The sequence below is a fragment of the Rhinolophus ferrumequinum genome, chromosome 9, assembly GCF_004115265.2.
Source record: "Rhinolophus ferrumequinum isolate MPI-CBG mRhiFer1 chromosome 9, mRhiFer1_v1.p, whole genome shotgun sequence".
Lineage (NCBI taxonomy): Eukaryota > Metazoa > Chordata > Mammalia > Chiroptera > Rhinolophidae > Rhinolophus > Rhinolophus ferrumequinum.
Window position 1 is genome coordinate 21,367,635 of NC_046292.1, and position 19,540 is coordinate 21,387,174.

The 19,540-nt window shown below is 50.9% G+C and overlaps 1 protein-coding gene and 1 pseudogene across 4 annotated transcripts in view; one reads left to right on the forward strand and one right to left on the reverse strand.

Moving 5' to 3' along the window:
* Nucleotides 1-19,540, reverse strand: part of NKAIN1 (sodium/potassium transporting ATPase interacting 1) — a 44,737-nt gene that overhangs the window by 6,190 nt on the left and 19,007 nt on the right. For 3 of the 4 annotated variants that reach the window (XM_033115007.1, XM_033115009.1, XM_033115006.1), the window contains exons 2-4: nucleotides 3,515-3,652; nucleotides 2,012-2,092; nucleotides 558-755 (exon numbers count right to left, since the gene is read on the reverse strand). In XM_033115007.1, the coding sequence (XP_032970898.1) occupies nucleotides 558-755; nucleotides 2,012-2,092; nucleotides 3,515-3,652 (417 nt within the window). Of the gene's footprint in view, nucleotides 1-557; nucleotides 772-2,011; nucleotides 2,093-3,514; nucleotides 3,653-19,540 lie in introns of those variants that run through there. The other variant, XM_033115010.1, reaches the window with a different exon arrangement.
* LOC117027353 (pre-B-cell leukemia transcription factor 2-like) lies at nucleotides 7,301-8,455 on the forward strand (annotated as a pseudogene).

Consider the following 19,540-nt stretch of genomic DNA (forward strand, 5'->3'; position numbering starts at 1 on the left):
ATGTGCTAAGATGAAGACGAATCTATAACAACTTCAAGTTAACGACTGGGCCTTAAAGTCAAACATACTTGGTTCCATTCTCCATTCTGGGAGTGTGATTTTAGACAAGTAATTATTTTACCTCTTTGAGCCTCAGTTTCTCTAGCTGGACCTGGGCAATACCTCACTGGATGGTTAAGAGGAAAGAGGATTATGTGACTTTGTATGTGTCAAGTGCCTAGGGTAGAGGTGGCCCTTCTAGAAATGGAACTGATCATTATCTTGGAGCTATTCTTAATGTATTCTCACAACTCCAAGAGGTTGACATTGTTATTCCTTTTTGTGGATAAAGAAACAAGCTTGGAGAGAGCAAGTGACTTGTCCAAGGTCACACAGTGGGTGTACTAGAGATTTAAACCCAGAACTGACTCACGGTCTGAAGCAGGGGCAAAGGGAGGAGGTACAGGACACGGAAACAGAGGCGGCTGGAAGACCTAGGTTCCGCCCTCCTGAACTAGGCTAAACAAAGGGGTTTGTGGACTCCATTTCTGGGACTGAGGTGAGGGTAGAGGACTCACAGCCAGGAAGATCTGCAGGGCACTGCTGAGGGCTTCGATGTAGGGATAGTCAAGCAGGCAACCAGTGACGGAGATGACATGGTGGTCCTCCAGGGCCAGGCGGGAGTTCAGGACAGGTGTCACCAGGCAGCCTGGCCCATTCTCCATCCACCAGGAACGGTGCAGGGATGTGTTGAAGGTCATGATGAAGTCCCGGTCCTGGGGGCAGAGGGGCCTAGGATACTGAGCTGGGGTTGGCGATCCTTCCCAAGTCCCGGGAGACTTTATACAAAGCCTACTTCACAATTGGGCCTCCTCCCCTGGCTTGATTTGTGAAGGGAATGCATCTGCAAATCCACATTTGGCCTGTAGGTGGCGCTTGATGACCATGCAGGCCTCATTCTTTCATCAGCTATAGAAGAGGCGGGTGCTGACCCACAGAACCCCAGAATTTCAGGGCTGGAAAGGACATTAAAAATGACAGGGAACAATTTTCCAGCCATTGGCGAAATCCTCAATACAGGCCCCTTCATGGCCCATTCAGCCTCTCTACTGTTCTCCCTGTGTGTGACCCTGGGCAAACCTCTCCCCTCTTTGGTCCTCAGTCTCCAGGGACTGGCCTAGATCAGATGGTGTTATCCACGGTGTGCATCCGTGTGTTCATCAGTCCATTCACTCATACAGGCTTCTAACAAATATTCACTGTACTGACCAGGTGCCAAGCACTGAGATGTGTGATCTCGTTTAACCCCTCAACAACCATAGGAAGTTGGAATTGCTATTATCTGTACTTACTAGATGAAGCACCTGAAGCTCAGAGAGGGTAAGCTACTTGCCCAGGGTCACACAGCTAGAAAATGTTAAAGCTGGGATTTAAATCTAGTAGGGTCAAACTGCAAAGCTAATGTCCTCATTCATATATTTTGCCTTCTCTATAGTTGAAAATAGAAGTTGTGCCCTCTAGGCTTGTTCTTCTCCAAGCTAAACAATCCCACTTTCTTCAATATTCTCCATGCGACATGGTCTGTTCAATTTTCCCCTGAACAAACTCTACCTAATCTCTTTCTCTTCTGAAGAATATCGATCGGCACTGGACTCAAATTTTTGTGTCCTAAGCAGTACAAAGTGCATGGGATTTTCACCTCACTTGCACTGAACCCACGTGGAGCCTAGAGTCGCTTTCTGGGCCACCACATACTGTTGATTTCTACTGAGCGTGTGATCAGCTGGGACCACAGGCCATCTTTACTCAGATTGCTCTTCAGACCTAACTGTTCCATCGTTGGTGTCTGGGTGTGCAGAGGAAGCCAGAAACGAAACTGTGGTGTGGGGGGTGGGAGCACAGATTACCTGGGTATGGAGGAGGTCCCTTCAGAAGATGACGGCCCAGATCTACACCGCACTGGGAGCCCTTGGGGGGGGGGGATGGGAAAGGTCAGGCTCTGCCCTCTGGCACTGCCAGGCCTGAGGCTTACCTGGGACAGCTGTCCAACCTCCAGGTAGAAGCAGATGATAAATGCATTCCAGCCAACCCAGAGCACCAGCCAGGCTGCATACTGGAGAAAGCAGAAGCGGGGTCAGGATGGGCGGGGCCTGAGAGAAAGGGTGGGGGCGTGTCCATGGAGACACAGCTCAGGGACTGAGGAGATCTTTGCGGGGGGGGGGGGGGGGGGGGGGGGAATCATGACAATGCCTTACGCCAAGCACTTTCTAGTGTACAAATCATTTTTATATCCATCCAGTCCTTACAACAGCCCTCCAGGGAAGGTACTGTCCTCTCTTCAGAGATAACTAATTCAAGGCCTAGAGGGGATCTTTTTTTTTTGCAAGATCACACGGCTAGGAAGAGGTAGGGCTGTCACTCAAACCCAACTCCGTGGGTAGCTAGTTCCATCCATTCCATAGAGAAAAACAGCCACCAGATATGGCAAAGAACTGGAGAGGGGCTGGCCATTTCCACCCAAGCCCTATGCCTGCAATTCCAGTGGCCGCCACCTGGCAGACAGGGCTGTTTATACACTGGTGCCTGAGGCTTCCCTGAGTACTGGCGAGAAGGGTTGTTCTTTCATCTCAGGTGACAGAAAGCTCTGGAAGGGCCCTGTTCACCAGGCTTCTGCCAGCTGAGCCTGTGGGAGGTGGGCAGAAGCCATAGAATGAGTGTGAGTGGGCTCTGGGGGTAGCAGGACATTGTGTGTCACTGCTATTGTAGTAGGTGTCAATCATTTACGTAGTAAATCCACCGAAAAGCCTTTTCCCTCAAGAGAGGCATGTGAATGGGTCACTGAGGAAGAGCAGGGGACAAAGGTGAGTCTAGCTGAAAAAGGAGTTTGACAGAGACCATCGAGGACCAGGGCTTGGAAAGAGGAAGCAGGAGGAAGGAGCCAGGGACACAATCCATTCTGAAATGGCCACGTGGGCACTGACCTCACAGCCACACTCTCCATTCTAGACCACATTCTTGATGAACACCAATGGACAAAAGCCAAGCCTTTCCAAAGCAACCTGAGAAACTAAACAGGACAAGCTCCTTCTTCCCTGGGGCAGTGTGGTAATGCGGCAGGAGCCTTCTCTCTGGCTCTGCTGCTTATCAGCTGTGTGACCTTAGGAAGCCTCATAACTTTTCTGAGTTTCGTTTCCTCATCTGGAAGATGGAGACAGTACAATATTTCTCGCAGAGCTGTTATAAAGATACGATAGCATGCGAAACTCTTAGCAGGGTGCTCAGCACTGGTTAGGTGCTCGCTAAATGATATATCTTGTCTGGATTTTTCCATAGGAAATCCTTTAGGAAAAATACCAACCTTGTCTCTCAGCAGAGAAGCACTGGGATTTGGGCATTCACACTGCTAGCCAGGCTGGAGGCAAGACAGAACAGGGGTCTGGGTGCCCGAAGTGGGGAACAGTTATTGCTGGAGGAGCAGGGGGGGTGAGGGGGTGAGGAGGAGGGGTAGGTGTGGGAGGGGCCAAGTGAATCATACCAGAATGAGGTACCGGGAGCGGTACTGCACCGTGCCAAAGATGCCCAGGATGACCGCCATGATGTGCAGGAAGTTGGCTAGGATAGGAGCCCATTGGTAGCCCAGGAAGTCAAAGATCTGCCGCTCCAGTGCAGCCACCTGAGGGAAAGAGCAGACTGAGGCCAAAGTCACCCCCTAAAAAGGGAAGGACACGGACTCCTCCACCTTGTGGAGGAGGTGACACCAGTTACCATGGTGATGAGGCACCATGACATGATTGTGCACACATCTCAGAGCCATCCCAGTCCTTGAGTACCAAAGGGAGGTGGGGGGTGGGGGCAAGTCTGTGGGACTGAGGAGGGACTGAACCCTGATCCTCACTTTGGAGTGGGCTGAAGGGAGATGGGAGCCAGCGTTCAGCACGCCTTCCTCCCCGCCAAGAAGCACTCCCCACTAGCAGCTCAAGCGCTTGCACCTTCCCCATGTGGGGCTCTCACTGGAGCCAGGTGGAGTCAGGATCCTGACTGCACCTCTCCCAGCCCTGGCCCTGGAGGGTCCAGGGAAGCCCTGGGCCTGAGTCACTATTCCAAGGCCCTGTATCTGGAGATTGCCCTGGCTACTCCATGGACTGCAGAGAAAGGGATTTTTTTCACTCCGCATTCCTGAGGGACCTATAGTAGCTTGCAAAATTGGCCTCAAATACTTCCTTCTCCCTGTTTCCAGGTTCTTTGGCAGTGCCCTCAGATACTAACGCTGTGCTTGGTCATGTGACTTGCTTTGCCCAATGGGACTTCAGCAAACTAAATGCAAATGAAGGCTTGAAAAATGCTTGTGAAATGGAGTTTGCCCACTTGCTACACTTAGAACACAGAGAGCATCTTGGGAAGGAGACTGAGCTGACCTGCTGGAGGATGAGAGGCCATATGGAGGGGCACCAAGGCATCCCAGCTGACAGCTACTCAACCATCAGAGTTAGGATATCCTAGATTATTCTGATGCTAGCCAAACACCAGCTGACCACAAACACATAGTCCAGACCAGAAGAATCTCCCAGCTGACCCACAGAATCATGAGCTAAATAAATGGTTCTTTTAAACTACTATGTTTTGGAGTAATTTGTTATGCAGCACAAGATATCAGACGCAATCAACACTCCCTTTCCAGCAGTCCCTGGTTCAATCTTTCAGCTGATACACTTAAGATCAATGGTGCCAAGGATACCTATTGTTACTGACTGACCAATATACCTTCCTCTGGTGACAGAATCCATCTCTTGTTTTGGAAGCCGCCTCCTGGACATTCAGTTCATATGGCCTGGGTGGGGCTGAGCCTACTTCTAACTTCCACAGTGGGCTCGTAGCCCAAGCCTACCCTAATAATCCACACACAGCGATCTGTTCAAGGATGACACTCACCTTGTGCCCTGCTCCTGAGAGTCACCAAAGCTAAGGGACAGAGACAGAGTGAGGGAGGAAGATGAAAAAGTACAGAGGGTATCCCGTGACATTGTTTTAGGTCCGAGGTTCCAGCCATTGCTTAAAACTAATCCTCCCTCCTTGCACTTGTGATTTCTGTCACTTGCAACCAAGAGTCCTGACTGAAATAGAAAACGAGAGAAGGGTCTGGCTGGGGAGGCAGTTGGAAGATTCTGATAAAGTAAGAGGATCCCAGGAGACTTTTTCCTGGTAGGGAGGCAGGAGGAGGTGGAGCTGATGCTACCACACAGATGGCAAGGCTGGGCAGAGACCCAGGAAGCTGCAGGCCCAACCCGGGCACCCACCCATCTGGCGCCAGCCTGCCTTTTGTTGGTGACTCCCCTCCCAGGGCCCTGTAGATTGTAAAGACCTTTCCAAGTTCATCTCTCACTGGGTACTCCTTGGCAGAAAGGCAGAGCTGAGATCATTTTGGAGAAAGAGACCATGAGGCTCAGAGAGGGGAAGTAACTTGCCCAAGGTCACACAGCAGGTTGGTGGCAGAGCCAGGCAGCCATTCTGCTTTTCTCTGCCACCTGTCCAATCTTGGCACCGACACACAACCTTTCCCAGTTGGCACTGGGCTGGCAGTAAAGAGGCATGGTTCTGGTTGAGAGTATGCCACTGCCTCCTGGGTAATCTTAGGTAGGTCACCTTCCTGCTGGGTCTTGGGCTCTTCTTCTATACAAAGAGGCCGCTGGACTAAATGACTTCTAAGGGCCCTTCTGGTTTTGACTCCAATGGCCTGCTGACCTTGGGAGAGAAACTCTGGATCTGTCAATGCCTCTAGAATAAATCCCACACGCCTGCCCAACAGTCCTCTCTACCCTTGATCTCCACACACTTTGTGCTGCTTCCTCTGACTCAGCTCTACCCTGGCCCCTTTTCATGAGCCCTTCCACACCAGCAAATGTCCCTGTAGCGTCAGGTTCTTCCCGGAGGTGTCCCTCAACCCCTTACATATTGCACCCAAGGGTGCTACTTTCTCTATACTCTTCTCCAGTGACTCTGTTTCTCTTCTCTCATCCCATGTTCCCCAGGTCCAAAGGTGGGGTAGGTATCCTCTGGGGTCCCTAAGCTGCATGCAGAACTGTATAACCCTGTGGCTATCCACTGCGAGCCTCTTCATCCACTGGCTGATGGGTCTTGCCCCTTCTTTGAAAGCTAGTTTAATCTCTGCATCATACTGATCAACTTTGACATGTGGGGCCACCCCATCCAGCACGCCAACCGTTCCATCTCTCAAACTCTTCTCCCATGACCTTTCCCACTATCCCTTGGACTGTGTCATCACCTGTAACGCTCCTGCCTCCAAAGTCACCAATTTGATGGCCCCACTCGGACCACCACTGCTGGCTTCTCAACACCCTTCACGTGATGAGCCCAGTCCGGTGATCAGGTCCCCAGCCCCCACCCCTCCACTCTCTCCCATTCCCTGGTTCTTCACATTGCAACTCGTGGCCCACTGGGATCACACTTCAACATCAGCTTCGCCTGTAATCCAAACTCATACTCCCCTGCCTTTTCATCACACCCGTCAGGAAAAGCCCACATAGGATACACCCAATGAAGAGTTTTCTCAGTGCTGGCAAAGCAGCCGAGCGCTGCTGGAGGAAGCCACTCTATGGGGCACATGGGGTCCACTGTAGATCTGGAATCATCCACTTCAAGAGGTACCCAGATGCTGTCCTACCACCCGACTGGCCTTTGCTGGGGAACTCACTCTCCCTGATGACTATTTCCGATCTTCTCACTGTCCTCTACCCTCCTGGGACCCCTCCACCCTCGCTCTCAGGGAGTACTTGGTCTCCCTCCCCCCACCTGCTATGTTTGAGGTACTGACCCTCCTCCCATCCAAGGCCAATGCCTCCTCTTCCTGCACTCTGAACTCCATCTTTTCCCGTCTTATCAGGAGCCCACACCAGCCATAGTTCCTTCTCTCTTGGAAACTCAACCTCTCCCCTGCTCAGGGTTGTTCCCACTGGCTCCTAAACATGCTCAAGCCTCTCCAATTAAAATTAAAAAAAAAAAAAAACAAAGTGCTCTCTCTCTCCAGCTCCATTTTCTCCACCGCCGCCGGGGGCCAAGGGTCTCCTGTAGGGGGTCCAGCCGGTATCCCAGGTCTCCCTTCAAGGCCCAGGGTGAACCCCGGGGGAGCCGGGAAGGGGATAGACGGGCGGGGGTTGGGGCGAAGGGAGCAGCGGCCCCAGCGAGTTGGGAAGTAACCAGGCGGGGGAGGGGCGAAGCAGGGAGGGGGCCTCGGGGGGGCCCCCCCCAACTATGGACTAGCGGCTGCTGGGGCCGCCCCCACCAGGCGGGGGCCGGAATGGGGGTGTCCGGGGAGGCCGAGGGAAGCAAGACATCGGGGACATTCTGCAGCAGATAATGACCATCACCGACCAGGGCCTGCATGAGGCCCAGGCCAAGAAACGTGCCCTAAACTGCCGCTGAATGAAGCCAGCTCTCTTTAGCGTCCTCTGTGGAATCAAGGAGAAAACCGGCCTCAGCATTGGAAGCTCCCAGGAGGAGGAGCCGGGGCCCCACAGCTGAGGCGCCTGGACAACGTGCTTCTGGCAGAGGGTGTGGCCAGGCCGGAGAAGGGGGTGGGGGCTCAGCGGCAGGAGCTGCGGCCGCTGCAGCTTCCGGGGGCGGCGTGTCCCCTGACAGCTCCATCGAACACTCGGACTATCGAAGCAAACTTGCCCCGATATCTACCACTCGGAGCTGGAGACGTATGAGCAGGCCTGTAACGAGTTCACCACCCACGTCATGAACTTGCTGAGGGAGCAGAGCCCACGCGGCCCGTGGCACCCAAGGAGATGGAGCGCATGGTCAGCATCATCCACCGCAAGTTCAGCGCCATCCAGATGCAGCTCAAGCAGAGCACCTGGGAGGCCGTCATGATCCTGCGTTCCTGCTTCCTGATGCCAGACGAAAACGCCGGCACTTCAGCAAACAGGCCACTGAGGTCCTAAATGAGTGTTTCTACTCCCACCTGAGCCACCCCTATCCTGGTGAGGAGACCAAGGGGGAGCTCGCCAAGAAGTGTGGCATCACTGTCTCTCAGGTCTCCAACTGGTTTGGCAACAAGTGGATTCGCTATAAGAAAAATATTGGGAAGTTCCAAGAGGAGGCAAACATCTATGCCGTCGAGACCACCGTGTCAGTCACCCAGGGGGGCCACGGCCGCACCAGCTCCCCGACACCCCCTTCCTCCGCAGGCTCTGGCGGCTCTTTCAGTCTCTCAGGATCCGGAGACATGTTTCTGGGGATGCCGAGGCTCAATGGAGATTCCTACTCTGCTTCCCAGGTGGAATCACTCCGACACTCAATGGGGCCAGGGGACTATGGGGGTAACCTCGGGGGAGGCCAGATGTGCAGCCCTCGGGAAATGAGGGCAAACGAAGGCTGGTAGGAGGCTGTGACCCCATCCTCGGTGACATCCCTGACAGAGGGACCAGGGAGCGTTCATTCTGACACTTCCAACTGATCTCGTTTCTCAGGGCCACAGGGGTGGGGGCTCACAAGGTGATTCTTGAAGAGGATGCAGGCATCCAGAGGACAAACCCCAGACACAGGAGAAGCACAAGACAGAGAAGGGCAAATGGGTCGTCCCCTCCCCCAACAGATTCTCTGTGCTGGGGATGCTGAGTACATGGCAGGGAGAATGGGGTCCCCTAAGGGGAAAGTGGGGTCTGTCTCCCCCTTTTTTCCTTTAGTTTTTTCTCTCTTCCTTTCTTACACAGAAACACACCCATAATCCTCTTTTTCAGATCTATCTCATACATACATGTACAATTATTCTGTTTCCCTCTCTCTCAGTTTTCTACCACTCTCCTCCCCCACCCCTCATCTACTCTGGGATCTGTGGAGACGCCAGCCTTGCCCCACCAGAGATGCCAAAAATGGGGACACAACTTCTGGACAGAGGACTTGAGCCACGCCCCCCGTGCCTCCCACTCCCTACCCCTCCAGGTGGCTTTATTACCTCATACGCAGCTCATCTTAAACCAATAGAATCGCTCCGTGGAAAAACTACATAAATAAATAAAAAAGTTCCTTACCCCCCTCCAGCTAACGTCTTACCTATCTCAACACTCTCATAGCCAAAACTGTTTAAAGGTCTCCACGGCCTCCCTGCCCCTAGCACCTCTGCCCACTTGCTACTATAATTCAGTCCAGTGGTTAGGAGCAGAGCCTGGGCTAGAATTCTGGTGCCACTGTTTTTTTTTTTTGTTTTTTTTTAGATGGAAAGAAAGCAGGTTTATTCAGAATGCCGGCATTCTGGGAGAATGGTGGACTCCTGTCCAAAGGCCATCTCCGCCACTGGTTTTTATACAACTCTGTTAAGGCAAGTCACTTAACCTCCCTGTGCCTCAGTTTTCTCACCAACAAAATGGGTATGATCCACAATACCTCTCATACGGTCGTAAGGAGTGTGAATATTATTTAAAATTAGTCCACTTCAGAACTCTCTGCCTTGCTCCTCATTTTACTTTTTCCATGGCTCTTATCACTGCCTAACAAACTACCCACTCCTTATTAACTGTCTGTCTCCTGCATTAGAAGGCAAATTTCATGAGTAGGAATTCCTGCCTGAGATCTTCACTGCTGTATTTCTAGTGGCAAGGGCAGTACCTGGCACACTGCAGGTGCTAAAGTTAAACTCATTCTCCACCCTTCCTAGCCACTCCCCTGATTCTGGAGCAGCTCATCCTCCCTGTACTCAGGCCTCTAAATATCCGACTACCTCACAGCTATATCCAGCCCTTCTTCATGCTCCACTTATCCAGCAAACACATGCCCACACGAGCTTCGTTGACTACCCCCTCATGTTTCAGCCTCCAGCCCCTTTATAACCAGCTACCCATTGGATGGCTCACCATGAACGTAACATGGCCAAATCTGGTCCATTTCCTGTGTGTGGGGGCCCCATGACGTGTCCAGCTACATGAGCTAGAAAGCTCAGCTTTAGATCCTGATCTCCCTCCTGCTCCCTCACCTCCATGCCCAGCCTGTCCTCAAGTCCTGCTCTCTGACCTTCAGAATCTCTCACCTCTGGCCACTTTTCTCCCTCCACTGTCTTCTCTCACCTGCCCATTGCGATACCAGCATCCCCACCCCCCAGCCTACTTCAAGCCTACCTCACCCTTCTCTCCAGAGTGAAGCCTTCAAGAGGCTCCCCTGCTGCCCCTCCCCCTGCCCTTAGCTCCCCACCCCCATCCCTGATTATTTATTTATCGGGTAGCTACCAGCTGAGGGGGATGCAGTTGCCATGGGAACCATCAGCCTGGAGTCAGGGCTGCCTCTGTTCTCAGTAGGATGCTCTTGTCTGTCTAGACGCCAACCCCAGGAGCGAACCATAGGTGGGGGGTGGGTAGTGGGGGGCAAGGGATGAATAATGCAGATAGGCCCACCCCAGCCCCAGGAAGCTGGTTGGGGGAGAGGGCAGGTAGGGGGCTGGGCTTGGAGCCACAGAACCCATCAGAAGTCTCTTGTGCCTAAGCCCTTGCCAGCCAATTCTGCAAGTCAACTACTTCCCTGCCCAAATTCTAGCCATGTCACAGGGGACTTAGACACAGAAGTCAGGCTATCTGGGGAGTGTGGGGGGACCCGTGGAGTTCCTTGAGAATGATTTGGTCCAGTATGGTACTCTTTTATTGACTTTAGTTCACAGAGGGCCAAGTTGGGAAGAGTTCCCCATTTGGGGTGAGTCAGACTTGAGTTCCATCCCCAGCTCAGTCCTGGTGTGACCTTGGGCAACTTACTCACCCTCTCTGAGCCCAGGAAAATGCCCTAAGGATTCAGACTATGCACATAAAGCTCTCAGCCCAGCACCTGGCGCACAGTTGGTGCTCAGTATATGGCAACAGCCTTTGCTGCATCTCCAAACTCAAGCCCCCCTTTCCCCAATGGATTTCTGAGGCAGCTGACAAAATTAAACTCGACTCAGCCCCTCATCCGTGAAATGAGGGAGTGGGATTGAAGCCACAAACAGCAGAGCTGGAAGGACCCCTGGAGATCTGTTGGTCCAACCTGTTCATTAGGGAGGTGAATAAACTGACAGCAGAGAGAGGCAGTGACTTGTATAAGGGGAGGGTCTTCTCACTCTCTCTGAGCTCTGTCCCCATTTCTAAGGTCAATGCCATTTGAGTATGAATTGAAATAAACACCCAATGAGAGATTAAAATGAGTACAGTCATGGGGACCAGGTAGTCTTTGTCAGGATCAGGGGAGATGGGATTCCTAGGGGCTTAATTTATTGAACAAATATTTCTTGAGCACCTACTATGTGCCAGGTCATGTGCAGGGTGTATGGCAATGAACAAGCTGCTGTGGCTCCTGCTTCAGAGAACTCGAGTCTAGAGAGACATAGCACAGTCCTCTGAGAGCTAATGTGGGGGCTTCTCTGCCAGGTTTCTCACCCACTGTGTGTAGTGACCTGTGGGGACTCCTTTCTACCACGCCCAACACACACACACACACACCTTTCTTTTTCAGGGCTCTCGCAGCCCTTCTGCCTTTCTCTGTTCCAGCCTGGATCCTGCTGGAAAATGGCCAAGGCTATAACTGTTAAGTGGAAAAAACAAGCTGCAGAACAATATGATTCCATTTGTGTAAAAAAGAAAAAAAAAGTTCCCCCCACTGACAGAAAAAGAGAGACACACACACACATTAAAAAGTGAGTGTAAATGCAAAATCAAGAACCAGTGAAACACAACAAATGGTTATGAGAGGTTCTCTTTAGTGAGTGGAAATCGGGAGACAGGGAGATGTTTGCTTTGAAACACATACACTTCTGTGTTTCTGAAATTTTTTACAACAAAGTTACATTTTTTTAAAAAACTTTTATTTATTTAAGTGTGTTTTTCCAGGGCCCATCAGCTCCAAGCTAAGTAGTTGTTTCAATCTAGTTGTGGAGGGCGCAGCTCCCAGTGGCCTATGTGGGGATTGAACAGGCAACCTTGTTGTGAAGAGCACCAAGTTCTAACCAACTGAGCCAACCGGTGGCCCCCAAAATTACATTGTTAAAAAAAGTGTTTTTAAATGTTGATTCATCGCTTAGACCTGAAAGAGTGGCTCAGAGGACCTGTGGTCTCCTCTGATGCAAATATGCTGTGGGACCCTGGGCGGTTTTCTCCTGTGGGCCAGGGGGCCTCTAGCTATATATCACTGTCTAGATGGGGTGTTGTTGTAGCCCGCCTGCCAGCAGGGGGACTGGCTTTGGGGTCCTGTGACCTCCGCTTTAGCCCTTTCCTCCCAGAAGCTGGTTCCGCCGGCCCCTGGTACAGCCTGTCCCCAGGTTCTGCCTGGATTATCACAGCCCTGCACCCACTGCCTGACTATACCTAGACCCAGATTCTGCCAGCCAAGGGTGCCCTCCCCACAGCCCTAGTGTGAGAATTCCCCTTTGATAGAGGGGACTCAGGGCAGTCACCTGCGTCTCCTAAAGTCACTTAGACAGGAAGTGGCAGAGCGAAGGTCTGAGTCCTTGCCTCTACAACCATTGCTCTTCCCAACCACCAGCCATATTCCCAAAATCAGGGGCAGAGTGGAGGTGGGGCAGAGCTTGCTCTGGATCAAAGGGCCTCTCATGAGTTACCCAGCCCAGCCTCCAGTGGGCAGTGGTGTAACAGCTAACATTTATTAATCTCCTATTGGTGCCAGACACACTGTTCTGAGTAATTCCCATCTGTTCATTCATTCATTCCACAAACAGTTTCTCAAGTGCCTTTGGTGTGCTAAGTGCTGGGAACTCAGTGGTGAATAGAGACAAACCAGCTCCTGTCCTCATGGATGACAGTCCGGCCTGTTCCTCCTCCATGCACATACCAGGACATCTGCCCCAGCCCAGACAGCAGAGGACGTGGAAGAGGGGCAATTCTTTCCCATTAGAAAACAAAACAAAATTCTCCCAGAAAGAGATCACAACTCTCTCTCAGTGGGTCTGAGAATTGCAGAATCATTTATTGAGCACCTACTATATAGTACCCTTCATACTCACATCTCTTAGTAATATCCTCATTGACAGATAAGGAAACTGAGGCCCAGAGAAGTGAAGGGGCTTACTCAGGGACACACGGAAGAGCTGAGGAGTCAGTTCGGGGCCAGGCCCTTACTCTTCCCTAACACATGGCTCCCTGAGATGTGTTCCTGAACTTGCATGCCTGGGCATTTGGGACTCTCATCCCTTACAGTCCTGCTGGAGGGAGCATTCCCCTCTTGAGGGGTAATCCACCCCCCATCCTGCTCCCTCATCCTCAGGACAGCTCCCCATGCCCCAAAGGCCCTAGACTACCATCTGTCTGTCTTCACACCCTCCTGCTGTGGCCCAACCCTCTACCTCAGCAGGGTCTGGGGAGCCAGGGAGCAGCTGGTCACACCACCTTCCGGGTAATTAGCCCTTGGAGACCAGCTTGGAGCTGTTAGGGAGGCCCAGGACTATCTCAGAGTGCAGCTCTGGTCCTGTCAGGAGGCAGCCACTCAGGCTTGGCCTCCATCGCCATGGCAACCACACCCCAGTGACTGCTGACCCATCCCCAGCTGAGGGGGCACCTCAGGCCCCTTCTGGGCAGATCTATCCCACTGTACCTCTGAACTGGCAGCTCCATTAGAACAAGGGGGTTGGTAGTGGTCTGATTAGCATACATCTACATTAATTTGCATAGACTCTGGGCCTAGCAGCCCGGGGTGATACCAAGGTCAGTCTAAAATCAAAGGGTCCCTCCATCTCAAGGGGCCTATCTCCTCATCCACCATCTGGTCCAAACCCGTGGGCGCCACAGTGGGAGGCGGTGTGGGCAGTGAAAAGAAGGCCCTTCAGGCCAGTGATTGTGACTCAGTCTCCTCCTCTGTAGAATGGGGACAGGATGGATGCCTACTTCACTTAGGTGTTGAGAGGACCAAGGAGTCTTCTCCATCATTCCCAAGCCCAGGCCTGCCCTGTCCGCTCCGACCCCCAATCTCCACTCCTGCAGCTCCTTGCTTTCTATGGAGCAGGCCCCTCTTACAGGCCCAGAAAAGCCCACAGGAGCCCAGTAGAGCCCGCCCCTTGGATCTGGGACTACTGTGCCATTCTCCTTCCACCAGGCCCTTCCCCCACTAATTTCTGGGTTCTGACAGGAAGCGGATTGGAAGCTGGATGATATAGCTTCGGCCTTTCACCAACACCGCTGGGCCTTGTGCCAATGCACAGACGGAAAGCAGGGGGCATCTGACCTGGCTCTGGCCCTCTGCACCACCCACTCCAGTGCACCCTTTGGAAAACCATGAGAGGCAGTTCCGGCTAATGGGGCAGCGGGGGTGCTCTGGAGTCAGACTGTTTGGGGGTATCATCCCTGTGCACCTCAGTATCCTGATCTGTAAAATGAGGATAACAGTCCCCACAATTCCTGGAATTGGTGTGAAAATTAAATGAGATAATGTATGTCAGGTGCCTGACCTGGTAAGCGCTCCATAAATGTTAACTATTACCATTAAAATAATGATTGTAATGAGAAAAAAACCTGAGACCACCTGGAGGGTCAAGGAAGGCTTTACAGAGGAGGTGATAGTTAAAATTTGGCCTTAAACTGACTATACTAAAAAAACACTGGAAACACTCTAGACATCCCTCAGAAAGACACACAGTAACTTATGGCATCTCCACGTGGTGGAACACACAACGCAAGCCATTACAGCGGGGTGTGGAAAGAGAGCCAAGTGTGTGGTGTGAAAAGGCAGGCTGCAGCCGGTTAGCTCAGTTAGAGTGTGGTGCTCTTAACAACAAGGTTGCCGGTTCGATCCCCACATGGGCCACTGTGAGCTGTGCCCTCCACAACTAGATTGAAACAACTACTTGACTTGGAGCTGCTGGGTCCTGAAAAAACACACTTAAAATAAAATATAATAAAAAAATAAATAAAAGAAAGGCAGGCTCTAGAGCCACTTGAGTATGATCCTATTTTTGCGCAGAAAAAAAAGAATCATCAAACTGTTAACTCTGCAGAGTGGGAATAGGGGCCTCTTTGAGAGTCTCAGAGATATTTCTGTAAGGTTTTACACTGAGGGGTAATACTTTCATAAGAAAATAAAGAATAAAGTAATAGGGACAAATAAGTTTGGGCAAAACCCTGAGACGTGGGCAGTTTGACCGACCATTCTAGTTTGCCTGGGACTGTGGGATTTCTCGGTCCAGCAATTTAAAGCATAAAACCTCCAAGTCCAGGGCAAAGTGGGGCAAGCTGGTCACCCCAGATGTGGGAGAGAATGGAAGACTTGGAGGCCTGAGGGTGGTTCCGGATGAAGCGAGGGGTGGCAGTGTGGAGAAGACCTGTGGCTGGGCCTCCAACCCAGAGCTTTATCCCACTGGCCCCAAGGAGCCAGGGAAGGTTTAAGCAGAAGGATGTGGAAGCTGGGCGCTTTGGGCACAGTGCTTTCCGGCTGCGGGAGAAGGATGGGCTGAAGTGGGCGATCAGGCGGACATGCTGAGCATTCCTCGAAAGGCTGAGAGCAAGGCCCAGAATCCCTCTCCATCCATGTTCAGGTTCCCACTTTCCCAGGACTCCAACCTTCTTGGCAATGCCCACTCTGACTCTGCCTGTGTCCCCATATCCAAACTGTTGGGGCGTCCCCAGTTCCAGAGGCCGAGACCCCCAGCAGCAAAGTGGGGGTCTGGAGTGGGCAGCGAAGGCCTGGGAAGAGGGCACCCTCCAAGAGGAGCACTGCAGACAGGGATCGAGGGCAAGGCAATTCAGGCAGAGAAAACCCAGCCAAAGCCAGGCTCTCCCGTGAGCCGCTGGCTGCAGACAAATGGACATTTGGAGAAATATAAAGGTGATTAATCAGATCCCCCCATTAAGTACAATGAATGACACTATATAATTAAGCCAAAAACTCGTGGTAGACAGCACCTTAATGGAGCAGGCACTTAGGCAGGGAGAATTAATTAAGGAGGCAGAGTTTCAGGAGTGTCTATAATGATGGAGGTGGGATGAGAAAGACCAGAAGGTAGACAAAAACAGTTGCATGTTAACGTCTGCCCAGCATGGGACTGAGGTCTGAGCAGTTACCATCTCAGGCTCCGGGAGTCAGGCAGACCTGGGAGGGAGTCTCAGCTCTCACTTACAAGCTGTGGGATCTGGGAAATTTCCTGGAGCCTGTTTCTTTATCTATAAAATGGGAAAACGACTCCTAATAATACCTGGGGTTGTATGAGATTCAATGAAGTAATGTGAGTAACGGACTTTGCCTATAGTAAGTGCTCAGTAAATTTATCATTACTTGGACAACAAACTTTCCCTTTCTGGATCTTAATTTCTCATTGGCAAAAAGGGGATAATAATGTCCTGTCTTCACAGAGAAACTGGAGGGTCAAATAAGAGCACAACCATGAAAGCAATTTATATACCCTAATGTGCTTTTTAAACTGTAAAGTACTATGCCCACATCTGTCATTATTAGGATAATTATTAAGTCCTTGGTTTCATATCAAGGTCAGATTCCGCGGCTTGTTCCCTGAGAAGCTGTATGGTGTAGCGGTTAAAAATGTGGCCCAGGAGCCAGACTTTTGCATCCTACCTTTCACACTTATCATAGCTGTATGATCTTCAGCAAGTCATTTAATCTCTCTGTCCTTTAATGTCCCCATCTGTAAAATGGGGACAATGATAACAGCACCTATCTCAAGGGATCGTCATCAGGCCTAACAAAGGACATCGGTGTAAAATGCTCAGCACACTGCCTGGCCCGGAGCCATGTGTAAAAAGCCATGTTAGCTCTGATTGTTACGCACAGTGAAGATTCTGAGTCTGGGTCCCTTACATGTTCTGAAGGAGAAGAGACAACAGCTGTCCTGGTGTGCAGGCACCTTTGAGGCCAAGCAGTGTGTCCCCCCGCCCCACCCCATCTGGTCTGGCAGCCGCCTGGCCTTTCCCGGCTCCTTGCTCCACGCTTGCTCTCCTCATTCACCCACCAACTCTGTGCCAGGCCTGCGCTGAGTGCAGATGACGGACTTCAAGTGTCAGTCTTGCACAAGCCCAGAGAGCAAGGACTTCCCTTCGGGGACTTACATCGAGCCTGCCCTGTACACGTTGCTTTACTTTCATTTTCATTTGAAATGAAATTTTCTCCCCATTTCATTTTCTCCTCTCACCTCTTGAGTGGTATTATTTCCATATGTGTTTACAAAGGCTCAGGGAGCAAAGTAATATACCAGGTCGCACAGCAGGTACACACACATGGCAGAGGCAGGATTCAACCACAGACCTATGGGCTCTGAAGCCTGCCCACCACCACCCCATGTTTCCCCATTAGCTCTTCCGCTCCACGAATGGCTGGGCCCCCAGGGCATCTCTACAATGGCCTGACTCCCTCACTGCTGAAACCAGCAACTCTCCCAACGGACCCGCTAGTGCCACCGATGACGCTGAGATGTTCAGTTCAAATCCATCATCTGCTAGCTGTGTGACCTCCAGCAAGCGTCTAAATCCCCAAGCCTGTGTCCTCATCTATAAAAAGGAAAAGATTAAAACCTATACCTTTCAGAGTTGACATTAAGGGATGCAAAGCATGGCATTTGGCACAGAAGTATCACCTGACAAATGCCATTCTTTCATCAGCTCTGAGCCCAATCCTTCCCCCACCCTATGCCACTCCCCTCCTCCCTCCACCTCTGGAGACTTGTGTTCTGACCTAGAAGGCCTCCACTGAAACTTTCTCACTGGGGGATGGTTTCTTTCATTCTTTCTGGAGGCCTTCCTTTCTTTCTAATGAGGCAAAACAGAGTCCTTCCAGAAGCCCTTTTGCTATCTCCTCAAGCAGGGTGGCTTGCCTGCCTTCACAGCAACCCAGAAATCTCCCATATACGTGCACAGTTTGCTGGGCCTTAGGGGGCTCCCTCACGCCAGGCCAGCCTGGCTGGGTTGGCCTTTGAGAGTAGCAGTCAGCCCTTGCCTGCAGCAGGGGCACTCCAACAGATACCAGACAAGATGCTGCCGTACCAAACCCTCCTGCCTTTCTGTGCCTCCTCCCGACTCTGGCTTTTCCTTACTGGGCTCTTATATGGGTCTGGGACAGTGTGTCCAACTCAGAGTTATGTTGTTGAGACCTTGGGCAAATCACATGACCTTTTATTTAGGGCCTGTGTTTCCTCATCTGTAAAGTGGGAATTATAATCCTTATCGTCCTTGTCTCCGGGGTTGGTGGTGGATCCAAAGGGATAACTGACATTGGGGAATCATCAAGCTCTCCCCTCACAGGGGAGACCCCCAGGGCTCACATTTCCTGTTCCAACTGGGCCAAGAGAAACCGCACAGCAACGTCCAGGCCCCACCTCCTTCCCACAGCGCATCCCACACAGCAGAGTCAGTTGCAAAAGAGGATTCTTCTGGGAGTTTGTTTTATCGTCAAAGAATATGCATCCAGCATTCTACTCTGACATAGAGCCTCCTCTTTCGTTCATTTCCCCCCATATCAGGATAGAATTGATGATCTGCTGAGATGCATGGTATATTGATCCTGTGGCTTACTGTCCTCCTCCCCCTAACCTGGCAGGTACAGGAACTGCAATCTGAGATACCAGCAGACAGGGTGCAAATCCTGCCTCTACCACTTACACACAGGCTGCAGGGCTAGTAAGCCATTCAGCATAGCTGAGGCTGTTTCCTCATCTGAAATGAGGATAATTTATACTAGAACCCAAGTCTGTGGGTCAAGGTTTGGGTAAGGTTACGCGTGCGTGAGAAGGGGTCCAAGCCTGAGGTCAGGGACACGGACAGCCAGAGTCACCGTAGGGTCTTGAGAAGACTGGCTCCCTGAGCCATAATTAGACTTTTATTCTCACCTCATTTATTGAATGTCAGTCACAATACTAGACATTGGAGATATGGTGGTGAGCAAAAGCAAAAGAAGACACCGCCCCATTCATGATACAAACATTCAGCAAAATGGGAAGAGAAAGGAACTTTCTCAGCTTGGTAAAGGGCATGTACAACAAACCCACAGCCAACATCAACTTTAATAGTGAAAGACTGAAAGTGTCCCCCCTAAATTCAGGAACAAGACAATAATGTCCATTCTCCTCACTTCTAATCAACATTGCATTGAAGGTTCTGGCCAGGACAATTAGGCAAGAAAAAGAAATCAAAATCATCTGGATTGGAAAGGAAGAAGTAAAACTAGCTCTATTTGCGGATGACATGATCTTGTATATAAAAACCCTGAAGAAGCCACAAAAAACTTAGAGCTACTAAATTAGATCAGTAAGGTTGCAAGATCCAAGATTGATATTGAAAAATCAGTTGGATTTCTACATACCAGCAATGAACAATTCAAAACTGAATAAAGAAAACAATTCCACTTATGATAGCATCAAAAGGAATAAAGTACTTAGGATAAATTTAACCAAGGAGGTGAAAGACTCATACACTGAAAACTATAAAATATTGTTGAAAGAGGTTAAATAAATGGAAAGACATCTAGTGGTCACAGACTAAAAGACTTAATATTGTTACAATGGCGATACTCCCAAACTGATCAACAGATTCAATGCAATCTCTGTCAAAATTCCAACTACCATTTTTGCAGAAATGGATAA